At 40.5% G+C, this 15,883-nt stretch overlaps 1 protein-coding gene across 1 annotated transcript in view; it reads left to right on the top strand.

The window, feature by feature from the left end:
• Positions 1 to 15,883, top strand: part of PIBF1 (progesterone immunomodulatory binding factor 1) — a 264,396-nt gene that overhangs the window by 210,945 nt on the left and 37,568 nt on the right. Inside the window, 1 exon segment of the mRNA XM_040425363.1 lies at positions 11,963 to 12,047. Coding sequence (XP_040281297.1) covers positions 11,963 to 12,047 — 85 coding nt within the window.

Raw genomic sequence — 15,883 nt, 5'->3', positions numbered from 1 at the left:
AACTAACACCAAAACCAAAAGGTGACTTTTTGTTTATGAACTTGCCAAGAGTGTGAATAAACACTGAATTGTTTGATTTAAGAACTGGTTGGTGCCTCTATACTGCGTCCGCTTATCCTGTCTACCAGAGCGAATCCCCACTTATAAATATATATACAGGGCTCCAGATGGCGACCAAAATGGTCGCCAATGCAACTTAGAATTTACGCCATTTGCGACTAGACCCGCCGCCGCAGCTCTGCAGCTGAATACGGCGGTGGGGCACCGGAGATGTTGATCCGCAGCCGATGTTCTTCTAAGCAGCACAGTGTAGAAGGAGTTTCTCCCGCCGCCGCAATAAGAAGATAGACGGGAGGAGGAGGGAAGGGGCTGTGGCCACTGCGCCACCAATGAAGATAACTGACCTGTTAATACAAATACAGGAGGCGGGTGCCGGAATCAAATAGCCGGCACACGACCTCTATGACAGGGAGCTGCGATCCGCTGCAGTTAACCCCTCAGGTGCGGCACCCAGCTCCCTGTCAGAGGTCTAGTGCCGGCTATTTTATTCCAGCACCTGCCCCCTGTATTTGTATTAGCAGGTCAGTTATCTTCATTGGTGGTGCAGTGCGCCCCCCAACACCCCAGTATAATAAACATTGGTGGCGCAGTGCACCCCCCCCAACACCCCAGTATAATAAACATTGGTGGCACAGTGCGCCCCCCAACCCCTCAGTATTAAAGTCATTGGTGGTTCAGTGGCAGTTCCGATCGGAGCCCCAGCATTGTAATCCTGGGGCTCCGATCAGTTGCCATAGCAGCCAGGACGCTCCTGAAGCCCTGGCTGCTATAGTAAGCTCCCTGCTGCCGTGTGCACAAAGCCCAGGGCTGCAGGGAGAGTGTGAGGTCCTATTCACCCTGATAGAGCTCTATAAGGGTGAATAGGACAAGGGTTCCAGCCCCTAAGGGGTCTAATAGTAAGTTAAAAAAAAATAACACAAACACTAAAATATTAAGTCCCCCTTTCCCAATTTTACATATAAAATATATAAACAATAAATAAACAAACATATTACATAGCGCTGAGTCCAAAAAGTCCAAACTATAAAATTATTTTAAAATATCTCCTATGCGGTGAGCGCCGTAACAGAAATAAATAAATAAAAACCATGCGATTCGCCATTTTTTTGTCGCCTTGTCACCCCCAAAAATAGGATAGGACTGTTCCATTATGGGCCGAACGTTTCATAAAATGCGGAATACACGCGGCTGCTTTTGGTGTTTTTTTTTTTTTTTTGCGTGGTATTGAGTATCGCAATACTTTTTTTGTGGTGTCGAAAGCAAATCAAAATTTTGGTATTGAAACAACCCTACGCCTATCTGATCGGCGTAGCGTTGTCATGATACCAAAATTTTGATTCGATTTCGATTTGGCGACTAAAAATTTAATTTGGCTCCTAAATTTTTTCAGTTCAGGAGCCAATGGCTACTAGGTATTTTTTTTAAGTCTGGAGCACTGATATATAATGTTATCTTTCATTATAATTCTGCCTGTGATCATAGAGAGAACATTGAAGTGGTTTCCCTCTTACGAGATTGTGTTCTGTTAGGCAGTCCGCCCTAGCCCTGTTTTTATCTCCATCTATATTGATGAATAAAGAAGATTGATGATTTCAGTGGTGAGTGCCGCCTGTTTATTCTATCTCTACAATCAATCGTTGAAGCTGTACCTTCTTTGGGGTAGTGCACCACGCACACGGTGTTGTACAAGGTATCGGAAGACGCAGTCTCAGTGGAGAAAGTACAGAGCGGTGCCGCCTGCATCTTTTCTGTTTCTACGTGTTTTCTATTCTTTTAGGCAGTGTTGGCTCTTTAGCCAAGATACATATCGCACAGCCAAACATCACAGTGTAGTGCTGCCTGCATGAGTTCATGTTGCAGTCTGTTAATTAGACGACAGTCGCAAGATTCACTCTTATTAGTTCTGATACAGGCAACTCTATCTTTGGCCATATGCCCAAGTCACCATGTGTTCGAGTCTAAATGCTACAAAGCAGCGTGACTGCTGTTTATAGGTTGCTGTGAATTGAGAATAGCCCATACTGTAAACTCATTTGGGCAGGGTCAATTTCCCTTATTATATGTCACTGAGTGTAATATCACTGAATGTAATTATCTATTACATACATAATGTACAAGTCAGCTAAAGGTGTTGATGCTTTATAAATGAAGGGTGATAATTATAGTTTTTTTCCCTCTTCTTATAAGAGCTGGTTACATAAGTTCCTGTCCTGTACTTAAACTTGCATCAGGAACAGCACGCTCAGACTTGGTATGTCGTAGCATTTACACTTGTAGGAGAATGGTCTGAAGCCTAAACTTTAGTACTCTCCAGTTTGACCAGGCCTGTTTGGCTCTTAATAACCAGATTTTTTTTATTTTATTTTTTCGTTTTTACATCTCTGCATTTCAGCATCTATAACATTTGTGTGACCAGTATGAACATCTGTTACGACCAATATGGGCCAAAGTGCGTACAGCTCTATCTGTGAAGCCATCATTTATGAGAAGATCATTTGTTCAACTGCTGTTCAACCATCAACCAACTTCTGTCTAATGTGTATGGCCCCCATTAGTGTGTCCTAACAGCAGACAGTCCTAAAATCCTTTCTAGGTCGCATTCAGTACCCGTCGGTCGAACAGCCAACTCACCTGGCTCACCCATACACGTTTGGCCAAACGTGTATATGTATTCAATGGTGAGAACAGAGAAACCTGCTTCCAGACACCCCTGACTGTGGCTTTTCTCCCGAGAGAACAAAAGGATTGACCGAAAATATTCACTTCACCTGATCCTTCTCTCCCCAGACATCACCTGTCAGGTTAGAGTCATTAGTTCCCCACACACATTAGACTGTCAGCTGAAGCCACCTTTCTCAGTGAGTTCGACCAACGATACACTAATGATGTTAGGGGCCGTGATCCTCAGTTGTGTGCCTGGGAGACTGGTAACCTAGTTAAAGGGAAGATATTTTGATCCTGCTGTGGTCCCTGAAAGAGTTAAACAGCTAGGAGAGTCTACTAGAGCAGGAGCGTAGTTATCATCAGACGCCAGAGCATTTACTCCTTGTTGGCACAGGACCTTTATGTAGGACTTATTCTACAGCACTGTCAAAACGTGGCGGTGTAGAATAAGGCTACTTTCACACTGGGGTTTCTGGGTCCGGTTTTGAGATCCGTTTCAGGGGCTCTCACAAGCGGCCCAAAAAGGATCAGTTCAGCCCCAGTCTGCCCGTAGTCTTTAAAGAGTTTAAAAAAAATTGGAAATGTATTGAATATAGGCGGAGACGGTGTAAATTCAGTATTTCTTGCTTTTGTGGGTTTGTTGGTTCTAAATCAGGGTGTATCCTTTGTCTGAGCCAAATGAGATTGCAGTTTTCTTCTAAGGATTACAGAGGCACAGCTCACTCCAGCTTAGAAATGTAACCAAGTTCACAGTTGAGTCATCCTGTGACAGTCATGGAGAAAGGTAGCAGGTAGAATTCCTACTTCAGCCCTTGCATTATATTGAGAAAGTGCTGACGGCCGGTTGTAACATCATCATGACTATTTTCCAGGAGATGTGACGTTACTTAAACATCTGTTCAACGCCTTCAACAAATGTATTTCTTGAACAGAGAATTTTCACAAATAAAATAGTTACATTATAATTACAGTTTTAGAAAATCCAAGATCATAGCTGAGAGGCTTTTGCCACACGTTCCGCACTGAAATCCATGGGAAAACCGCATGCAGTCCACCTCCATCTCCACATTGTTTCCCAGTGAGAATCCAAAGTTCATACCACATGGAAAAAAAGGAATGAACGTGTCCGTTCTTACTGCTGAGACCAGGCTGGGTGGACACACGTAGCTTACACCCTTTGAATGGCGCTAAATCTGCTTGCTGACCCATCGCATGTACAACAGCAAAACTTACCCATAGATGCAATACCAAACACATTCTACGGGCAGGAGCGTTGGTATTTGTGAAAAAAGGAATCCTATTTCATTTCATTACCCTGAACTGCTGCTTTAAAGAGGTTGTCCCACGAAAAATATTTTACATATTTCAAACTAGTACCCGGATCTGAATACTTTTGGAAGGGTCCATTCACCCGTCAGTATTTTTTTTCCCCAGATTTTCGTTCAGTTTTTTTTGTGGCTCCATGTTTCCACAAAAACCTTCCATTTTATCATTGTGCATCCGTTTGGTTTTTCCGCCAGAAGGAGGAATGTATGTTGCTAGGGTACTAAAATTTTTTTTTACTCTTTCCTGGAAATGGATCCGCAATTGCGGATGACCTATTGATGCATTCTGCTTGTCATCCACATCTTGCGCACCCGTTGACTGCAATTTCTTTGCAGATCCACAGAACGGAACAACGGATGCTGTCCACATTTTTTGCAGGGCCATTGAAATGAATGAGTCCGCATTCCGTTCCGCCAATTTGCGGAACGGATGCGGATTTCAAAATAATGACGTATGTACTGAAAAATGTAGTATAGCTAGTGAGTTATTGATTGGAATCTATCTGTATGGCGCCACCTGCTGTTTGTCCTTTTTCTAAATCCCCTGTCCAGCATACTGAGGTGGACATACATGCTCAGTTCCTTCCTTTCACTGCCACTGGCTGCAGCAGAAATGACCTGCTCCTCAGAAAGTGCCCGTCCCTTTCACTGCCAGCTTGGAATACATCTAGCAGAGCTCTGGATCCATATGAGGTACAGGGCTGGTTTGTAGTTTGCTAGAAAGAAACCGTCATGTACTATATGATATCTGGTTTTCATTTTCTAGATTATCCATGGGATAACCCCTTTAAATAAAGAACATGTATGTGACCCATCAGAAAGTATGACCTATGTGCTTCCCACATACTCTGTGTTCCCTCTTTTGTGTTGTATATGATGATGATTTTGACGAGAATGTGAACAGCCCCTTTGGCCATGCTGTAGAATAACGAGCGCGTTCATCATTTGCACGGACTCCGCTCACAAAAGCCACAGATTAGCCCAGTGTGGATCCTAGTGCATATCCGGCAGCACATCCACCGCTGTAATCCGGTTGTCACCTTGGGATTCCTTTAGAAGAGTCTCTTGAAATGTACTTGGGATGTGCCTCAGGCAAATCTGTGGCGTGTGAACATACCTTTTCTGTTCAGCCAGATCTAGAGGAAACTGCTGCCCACGGCTCTCTTTACAGATTATTCTGTGATTTCAGGTCTTAGTCGGTTCGTGTGCAGAATACGTCAGAAAGCCGAGCACCTGAGGAGATGTGTAACCCAACAAATACCTGTTACCATGACACCTAAACAATCAGTGTTATTTTTACCTGACAGTAAAAAAAAAGTGTCTTTCCCAGAAATGAAAACCTGCTCATCGGAGCCGGATTGTAAGCTTTCTCATGAGCCACTGGTATCGGTTTGTGCTCGCTGTACAATTATGAGGCCATATTACTTGAACAGTTCAAACCCGGACATGTATATGTTAGTATACGCTTGAGTGTCTTGATAAAGATATTAGTCCCAGCTCAGCATTACATTTTTTATTTTTTTATTTTTTTTTACAAACCTTTGCTTTAAATCAATTTTGACATAAACGAGTAGAGCTGGTGCTACATAAGGCCTCATGCACACGACCGTTTTTTTTTTTTGCGGTCCGCAAAAACGGGTTCCGTTTTTTCGTGATCCGTGACCGTTTTTTCGTCCGTGGGTCTTACTTGATTTTTGGAGGATCCACGGACATGAAAAAAAAGTCGTTTTGGTGTCCGCCTGGCCGTGCGGAGCCAAACGGATCCGTCCTGAATTACAATGCAAGTCAATGGGGATGGATCCGTTTGACGTTGACACAATATGGTGCCATTTCAAACGGATCCGTCCCCCATTGACTTTCAATGTAAAGTCAGGAGTTAATATACCACAGGATCAGAGTTTTCTCCAATCCGATGGTATATTTTAACTTGAAGCGTCCCCATCACCATGGGAACGCCTCTATGTTAGAATATACCATCGGATTTGAGTTACATCGTGAAACTCAGATCCGACAGTATATTCTAACATAGAGGCGTTCCCATAGTGATGGGGACGCTTCTAGTTAGAATATACTACGAACTGTGTACATGACTGCCCCCTGCTGCCTGGCAGCACCCGATCTTTTACAGGGGGCTGTGATCAGCACAATTAACCCTTCAGGTGCGGCACCTGAAGGGGTTAATTGTGCATATCATAGCCCCCTGTAAGATCAGGGGCTGCCAGGCAGCAGGGGGCAGACCCCCCTCCCTCCCCAGTTTGAATATCATTGGTGGCCAGTGTGCGGCCCCCCCCTCTATTGTAATATCATTGGTGGCCAGTGTGGGCCCCCCCTCCCTCCCTCTATTGTAATATCATTGGTGGCCAGTGTGCGGCCCCCCCCCCCCTCTATTTTAATATCATTGGTGGCCAGTGTGCGGCCTCCGTCGGCCCCCCTCTATTGTAATATCATTGGTGGCCAGTGTGGGCCCCCCCCCCTCTTTTGTAATTTCATTGGTGGCCAGTATGCGGCCTCCCCCCCGCCCGATCATTGGTGGCAGCGGAGATTCCGATCGGAGTCCCAGTTTAATCGCTCTGGGGCTCCGATCGATAACCATGGCAACCAGGACGCTACTGCAGGCCTGGTTGCCATGGTTACTTAGCAATATTACAATATTAGAAGCATCATACTTACCTGCTGGCTGCTGCGCTGTCTGTGTCCCGCCGGGAGCTCCTCCTACTGGTAAGTGACAGATCATTAAGCAATGCGCCGCACAGACCTGTCACCAGTAGGAGGAGTTCCCGGCCGGACACAGACAGCGCAGCTGCCAGCAGGTAAGTATGATGCTTCTAATATTGTAATATTGCTAAGTAACCATGGCTCAGGTACGGACCCATTCATTTGAGTGGGGCCGCAATAGATCCGTATGTCCTTTCCACGGCCCTGTGAAAAATATAGAACATGTACTATACTTGTCCCTTTCCCCAAGGTCTGAGATGTGACAGCCAATAGAGCAGGTTGCAGTATTTTATTTGGCGGTATGCATCCCTTCATTGAAATGCAGTACCACCATCTTTGGGGTTCATATGATATGCATTCTGAATATAGTACATACAATATAAGCCCTTAATCTTTTGTCATACACACTAATGTGTGTGGGGGGCTCCCGACTCCCCACCGACAAATAATTTCCGCCCTCCCCATGGAATACACATACAGGCTTGGCAGAAGCCAGGAGGGAGACGGAAGAGATAGCTGTCAGGCAGCTTTAGTCAGGTGCCAAGGACTAAATGGAAGGGTTTTCTTATATGATGTTTGCTTTCTGCAGCAGTTAAAGGCAGACAAAGGTGTCGTTCATTTTTCACTTGATAGGGATCTTATAGTTAATCATACTGTGTGAACTTTAACCTTCACCCAATTGTTTTTGTACTGGTGATACAGAATACAAGTGTTGAGATCGAACCTGGCAACATTTTTTTTTCTGTGTTATAATGTGAATTACGGTTTATAAAGTGGTGACGTAAAGAGGACCTTTCACCACTCCTGACTTGTCTATAATACTTACATCCTCCTTGAAATGCCAGTTCTGGAGCATCTGTTCTTATACCTCTGTGTTGTGCTGTTACTCTTGATGATTAAATTGATAACCGGGCGTTGCCATTCCCCTTGTCAAAGGGATGTGTCCCTTCAGAGCCTAAGGCTACATGCACACAACCGTATGTGTTTTGCAGTCCACAAATTGCGGATCCGCCAAAAAAAAAAATGATGACATCAGTATGCCATCTGTTTTTTTTGCGGATCCATTGTAACAATGCCTAAAACGGACAAGAATAGGACATGTTATATTTTTTTTGCGGGGCTCCGGATTCAGATAGCACATGGTGTGCTGTCCGCATTTTTTGCGGACCCATTGAAATAAATTGGTCTGCATCCTATCCGCAAAAAAAAAACGGAACGGACACGAAAACAAACAACGTTCATGTGCATGTAGCCTAAGGCCTCTTTCACACGGGCGAGATTTCCCCGTGGGTGCAATGTGTGAGGTGAACGCATTGCACCCGCACTGAATCCGGACCCATTCATGTCTATGGGGCTGTGCACATGAGCCGTGATTTTCACGCATCACTTGTGCGTTGTGTGAAAATCGCAGCATGCTCTATTTTGTGCGTTTTTCACGCAACACAGGCCCTATAGAAGGCCTGCGGGAAAATCGCAAGCATCCGCAAGCAAGTGCGGATGCGGTGCGATTTTCACGCATGGTTGCTAGGAGACAATGGGGACCCGATCATTATTATTTTCCCTTATAACATGGTTATAAGGGAAAATAATAGCATTCTTAATACAGAATGCTTAGTAAAATAGTGATGGAGGGGTTAAAAAAATAAAATAAACTCGTCTCATCCACTTGTTTGCGCAGCCCGGCTTCTCTTCTGTCTTCTTCTTTGATGACAGGAGGAAAAGGACTGCGCTCGTCACATGATCCAGCACCATGGTGATGGACCATTGGATGAGTGCAGTGACATCACCACAGGTCCTTTTCCTCCTGTCATCAAAGAAGAAGACAGAAGAGAAGCCGGGCTGCGTGAACAAGTGGAGGAGGTGAGTTTAATTATAATTTATTTTTATTTTTAACCCCTCCATCCCTATTTTACTAAGCATTCTGTGTTAAGAATGCTATTATTTTCCCTTATAACCATGTTATAAGGGAAAATAATAAAATCTACACAACACCTAACCCAAACCCGAACTTCTGTGAAGAAGTTTGGGTTCGGGTCTGGGTACTAAACATGCCGATTTTTCTCACGCGCGTGCAAAACGCATTAAAACGCTTTGCACTCGTTCGGAAAAATTGCGCATTTTCCCGCGACGCACCTGCATCTTATCCGGCCCTCACACGCAAAAGAGGCCTGATACCTTCAGCGCTGATCAGACACTGCAGTTATATCCTATTGCAGTCTATGGGACAAGCAATCAGAAGATCACATGTTCAAGCCCCCTAGCGGGACTGAAAATTACAGTAACACACAAAAGTAATAAAATTGCAAATCGCCCTATTTCCCAATTTTACAAATAAAAATAAAAAATACATATAACAGGTATTGCCGTGTCTGAGAATGTCCAAACTATTAAAATATAAAAATATTTTTCCTGTGCAGTGTACATCATAACGGAAAAAAATAACGTGCTTTGCCAATTTTTGGTCACCTTGTCCTCCCCAAAATTGAATAGAAACTGATCAAAAAATGGTATGTACCCCAAAATGGTACCATTAAAAACTACAGTTCGCCCTGCAAAAACCCTCATACATTTCTGTAGACAGAAATATAAGACAATTATACTGTAGCTGTCAAACTATGGTGATGCAAAGAAAAGAAAATTTCAAAGGTTTTTCTTTTTTTTTTTAACCACCTCAGCTCCCCTAGCTTAAACACCCTTAATGACCAGACCACTTTTTACAATTCTGCACTACACTACTTTCACAGTTTATTGCTCAGTCATGCAACTTACCACCCAAATGAATTTTACCTCCTTTTCTTCTCACTAATAGAGCTTTCATTTGGTGGTATTTCATTGCTGCTGATATTTGAACTTTTTTTGTCAATCGAAATTTACCGGGTTTTTTTTGCAAAAAAATGACATTTTTCACTTTCAGTTCTAAAATTTTTCAAATAAAACTACATTTCTATTAAATTTTTTCTCAAAATTTATTGTTCTACATGTCTGATAAAAAAAAAAAATGTTTGGGTAAAAAAAAAAATGGTTTGGGTAAAAGTTATAGCGTTTACAAACTATGGTACAAAAATGTGAATTTCCGCTTTTTGAAGCAGCTCTGACTTTCTGAGCACCTGTCATGTTTCCTGAGGTTCTACAATGCCCAGACAGTAGAAAAACCCCACAAATGACCCCATTTCGGAAAGTAGACATAAGGTATTCGCTGATGGGCATAGTGAGTTCATCGAACTTTTTATTTTTTGTAACAAGTTAGCGGAAAATAATGATTATTTTTTATTTTTTTATTACAAAGTCTCATGTTCCGCTAACTTGTGACAAAAAATAAAAAATTCTAGGAACTCGCCATGCCCCTCACGGAATACCTTGGGGTGTCTTCTTTCCAAAATGGGGTCACTTGTGGGGTAGTTATACTGCCCTGGCATTTTAGGGCCCCTAATGTGTGAGAAGTAGTTTGAAATCAAAATGTGTAAAAAATGCCCTGTGAAATCCTAAGGCTGGGTTCAGACCTGAGCGTCTTTGATATGCGCGCTTAACGCGCGTTTTTGACGAGCGTTTTTTGCAATAGTAAACGCGCGTTTGACGCGCGTTTGTGTGATTGACTGCAATGTCCTATGGCCACAAACGCGCGTCAAAACGCCCCAAAGAGAACCAGGGCCATAGGGAAGCATTGGTTTTCATGTGTTGAGCGTTTTACAGCGCGTTTGAACGCGCTGTAAAACGCTCAAGTGTGAACCCAGCCTAAAGGTGCTCTTTGGAATGTGGGCCCCTTTGCCCACCTAGGCTGCAAAAAAGTGTCACACATGTGGTATCGCCGTACTCAGGAGAAGTTGGGCAATGTGTTTTGGGGTGTCTTTTTACATATAACCATGCTGGGTGAGAGAAATATCTCGGCAAAAGACAACTTTTCCCATTTTTTTTATACAAAGTTGGCATTTGACCAAGATATTTATCTCACCCAGCATGGATATATGTAAAATGACACCCCAAAACACATTGCCCAACTTCTCCTGAGTACGGCGATACCACATGTGTGACACTTTTTTGTAGCCTAGATGTGCAAAGGGGCCCAAATTCCTTTTAGGAGGGCATTTTTAGACATTTGGATCCCAGACTTCTTCTCACGCTTTAGGGCCCCTAAAAAGCCAGGGCAGTATAAATACCCCACATGTGACCCCATTTTGGAAAGAAGACACCACAAGGTATTCAATGAGGGGCATGGCGAGTTCATAGAAGATTTTTTTTTTTGCACAAGTTAGCGGAAATTGATTTTTTTTTTTTGTTTTTTCTCACGAAGTCTCCCTTTCCGCTAACTTGGGACAAAAATTTTAATCTTTTCATGGACTCAATATGCCCCTCAGCGAATACCTTGTGGTGTATTTTTTCCAAAATAGGTCATTTGTGCGGTAGTTATACTGCCCTAGCATTTTAGGGTTCCTAAAGCGTGAGAAGAAGTCTGGAATATAAATGTCTAAAAAATTTTACGCATTTGGATTCTGTGAGGGGTATGGTGAGTTCTTGTGAGATTTTATTTTGTTATCAAAACAGCGTCTAATATACCTTTTAGGGGTTAAAAAAATCGCATCTACAGCCTGCCAGCGAACGATCGCCGCTGGCAGGCTGTAGATCCACTCGCTTTCCTTCGGTGCGCGCGTTCACAGGAAATCTCGCCTCTCGCGAGAGGACGCACCTGCGCGTCCACCCAGAACAACAGGGCCGCCGCCAGGACGCAATCCTGCGTACGGCGGTCCTGAGGTGGTTAAGTAGTAAAACATAATAATAACTATATAAATTTGGTATCACTGTAACCATCCAGAATAAGGTCTTCATGCCATTCTTAGAGCACAGTGAATGTCGTAAAAACAGAACCCAAAAAACCTTAGCAGAATTGCAATTTTTTTCCAGTTTCACCACACAAATTTAATTTTTTTCCACATTTTCCAACACAAGCTATGGTAAAATAAACAGTGCCATTAAAAAAAAAGCCCTTATACGGCTATGTGAACAGAAAGCAAAAACAATTATGGAAGGCTGGGAAGAAGAAAAAACCAAAAACATTTTTTATAATGTGTATTAGAAATACCAAAAATCAACATATAGAGTATTTGTATTCCTGTGCCGTCATCATTTGTTCTGTCTGGATAAAACGTTTGCAAGATTTAAAATGCAAGGTCTGAAGTGTCTCCATTGCGTCTCCTGTTTTTCAGTAAGTTAAATAAAGAGAAGTCTTCTCTACTCCGTGTCAAAAACCAAATGGCAGCAGATTTGGAGAAGCTTCTAAATCAGCGAGAGGTACAGTATAAGTTTCAACCAATATACTGCATATATCACTTGTGTCATCTCATAGCTGATAGTAAAAAAAAAAAAAAATCCTTCCTGATTCATCCTTTTAAGGCCCCTTGCAGACGAGCGTGAGCGGATTAGGTCCGGATGCGAAAAATGCGAGATTTCGCAAGCAAGTTCATTCAGTTTTGCCTGCGATTGCGTTCAGTTTTTATCGCACGGGTGAAATGCGTTGATGCGTTTTTCACGCGCGTGATAGAAAACTGAATGTTTACAAACAATATCTCCTAGCAACCATCCATGAAAAATGCATCGCATTCGCACTTGCTTGCGGATGCAATGCGACTTTCACGCAGCCCCACTCAATTCTATGGGGCCAGCGTTGCATGAAAAACCAGAATATAGAACATGCTGCCTTTTTTCACGCAACGCACAATTGATGCGTGAAAACCAACGCTCATGTACATAGACCCTTTGAAAAATGGGTCCGGATTCAGTGCGGGCGCAATGCGTTCGCCTCACATACTCGCTTGTGTGAAAGGGGCCTAACTCTTCCAGTGGCAGAAACACTCAGATTATTCAGCAGGTTTGTGTTCTTGTTTGTATATAGTAGCTGTATATAGTTTATATTTTGTAGCTGTATATAGTAGCTGTATATATAGTAGCTGTATATACTTTGTATATAGTAGCTGTATATAGTTTATATATTGTAGCTGTGTATATAGTAGCTGTATATAGTTTATATATAGTAGCTGTATATAGTTTATATATTGTAGCTGTGTATATAGTAGCTGTATATAGTTGCTGTATATAGTAGCTGTATATAGTTTGTATGTATAAAGTAGCTGTATATAGCTTGTATATAGTAGCTGTGTATAGTTTATATATTGTAGCTGTGTATATAGTAGCTGTATATAGTAGCTGTGTATAGTTTATATTTTGTAGCTGTATATAGTTTGTATATAGTAGCTGTGTATATAGTAGCTGTATATAATTTATATATTGTAGCTGTGTATATAGTAGCTGTATATAGTTTGTTTATAGTAGCTGTATATAGTTTGTTTATAGTAGCTGTATATATTGTAGCTGTGTATATATATATATATATATAGTAGCTGTATATAGTTTATATATTGTAGCTGTATATAGTTTGTATAATGTAGCTGTGTATATATATATATATATATTAGCTGTATATAGTTTATATATTGTAGCTGTATATATCGTAGCTGTATATAGTTTGTATATTGTAGCTGTATATATTGTAGCTGTGTATATATATATATATATATATATATATATATAGTAGCTGTGTATAGTTTATATATTGTAGCTGTATATATCGTAGCTGTATATAGTTTGTTTATAGTAGCTGTATATAGTTTGTATATTGTAGCTGTATATATATATAGTAGCTGTATATAGTTTATATATTGTAGCTGTATATAGTTTGTATAATGTAGCTGTGTATATATATATATATATATATATATATATATTAGCTGTATATAGTTTATATATTGTAGCTGTATATATCGTAGCTGTATATAGTTTGTTTATAGTAGCTGTATATAGTTTGTATATTGTAGCTGTATATATATATAGTAGCTGTATATAGTTTATATATTGTAGCTGTATATAGTTTGTATAATGTAGCTGTGTATATATATATATATATATATATATATATATATATATTAGCTGTGTATAGTTTATATATTGTAGCTGTATATATCGTAGCTGTATATAGTTTGTTTATAGTAGCTGTATATAGTTTGTATATTGTAGCTGTATATATATATATATAGTAGCTGTATATAGTTTATATATAGTAGCTGTATATATATATATATATATATATTGTAGCTGTATATAGTTTGTTTATAGTAGCTGTATATAGTTTGTATATTGTAGCTGTATATATATATATATATATATATAGTAGCTGTATATAGTTTATATATAGTAGCTGTGTATATATATATATATATATATATATATATATAGTAGCTGTATATATTGTAGCTGTATATATCGTAGCTGTATATATATATATATAGTAGCTGTATATAGTTTGTTTATAGTAGCTGTATATAGTTTGTTTATAGTAGCTGCATATATTGTAGCTGTATATATATATATATAGTAGCTGTATATATTGAAGCTGAATATATCGTAGCTGTATATAGTTTGTTTATAGTAGCTGTATATAGTTTGTATATTGTAGCTGTATATATATATAGTAGCTGTATATAGTTTATATATTGTAGCTGTATATATCGTAGCTGTATATAGTTTATATATAGTAGCTGTATATAGTTTGTATATTGTAGCTGTATATATATATAGTAGCTGTATATAGTTTATATATTGTAGCTGTATATATCGTAGCTGTATATAGTTTGTATATTGTAGCTGTATATATTGTAGCTGTATATATATATATATATATATATATATATATATATAGTAGCTGTGTATAGTTTATATATCGTAGCTGTATATAGTTTGTTTATAGTAACTGTAAATCGATTTCGCTGGACTGCATTTCATATGTGGTCTCAAATGACAACTGAAACTAAAAAGTAAGTGAAGGAGGAACATTGCAAAATATCCTCGTCACTGTTTATTGAACTGAAGATAAAGCTCTGATTCTGTAGGTAGATATTTCCTTCCGTTTTGTTCCTGGCAATCTGGTCAGGCTATCTGCAGATATTCAATCATTCATGAGCTTCATACCAAGGTTATAAAGCTTTTCCAGTTTGTTGTATTTTATTATATTGTTATATAGTAGGGGCTCTCTTAGACTATGGCAAATTAGTTTAAAGGAGCAAGAACTTTTTCAGTAAAAATAATTTTAGATGTTAACATCACTGTATAGTAATAACTTCTCCGTAGGGTGTGAAGAATAATGGTGGTGCCTCACATACATGGCTGGAAGACTGCTTTTAGCAAATCCTGTTACAAGATTGAGTTTATTGGGTGAATCACTTGAGGAGTTCCTAAACCAGCGTTCTCTCAGCGCCTGAAGAAAATATTTATTCTTTAGGAGTTGACTGGGCATGAATCCCCAGTCCTGATGGAGCCTTAACCCTAGCACTAGCTACAAATACATCGTCATTGGAAGCACCATTAAGGGGTTGTCTCACCTCAGACATTGGTGGCATATCGCTAAGATTCATCTGTCAGCAGATTTGTACCTATGACACTGGCTGCCCTGTTACATGTGCGCTTGGCAGCTGAAGGCATCTTTGTTGGTGTCAAAGTGATCAAGCCTGTCTGGTGCAGAGGGCGCAGAGTCTCTAGGTGTAATGGCAACGCCCCCGTTGCTCCTAGAAGCTTATTTGCATATATTTTTCTCAGCAGTGTGGGCAGATATGCACACCTAAAACAGGTCAGCCACTTTCATATGTTCAAATCTGCTGACCGGTGCCCTTTATGTTCGGGTCACTTCCCAATTAACTTCAATTTTAATTTCGATCCCGTTTTGCTGATTCAGTAATGGATTGTGTGAACTTGTCTATGGCTACTTTCACATCTGCCCTTTGTATTCCGGTTTTGAATTGTGGCAGAGGATCTCAAAACTGGAGCAAAGCGCTTCCGTTTGATTTAATACATCAGGATGCATCCATTCCGTGGTATTAAATTGAAACTGAACAAACAGGATCCAGCACTAAAAACAATATCAGTCAATCGGTGACGGATAGGGAGGAGCGAACTTGTGTTTCAAGTTAGGCGTTCAAGGTTCAGGTGATCTAAGAATTTTGTTATGGATTCCGCTACCACTTACCATAAGTTATGGTCCGTGGAACGGAATTCTTAGATAACCCGAACCTTGTACGCCT

The sequence above is a fragment of the Bufo bufo genome, chromosome 3 (genome assembly GCF_905171765.1).
Source record: "Bufo bufo chromosome 3, aBufBuf1.1, whole genome shotgun sequence".
Lineage (NCBI taxonomy): Eukaryota > Metazoa > Chordata > Amphibia > Anura > Bufonidae > Bufo > Bufo bufo.
This window is presented reverse-complemented; position numbering and strand designations above follow the sequence as displayed.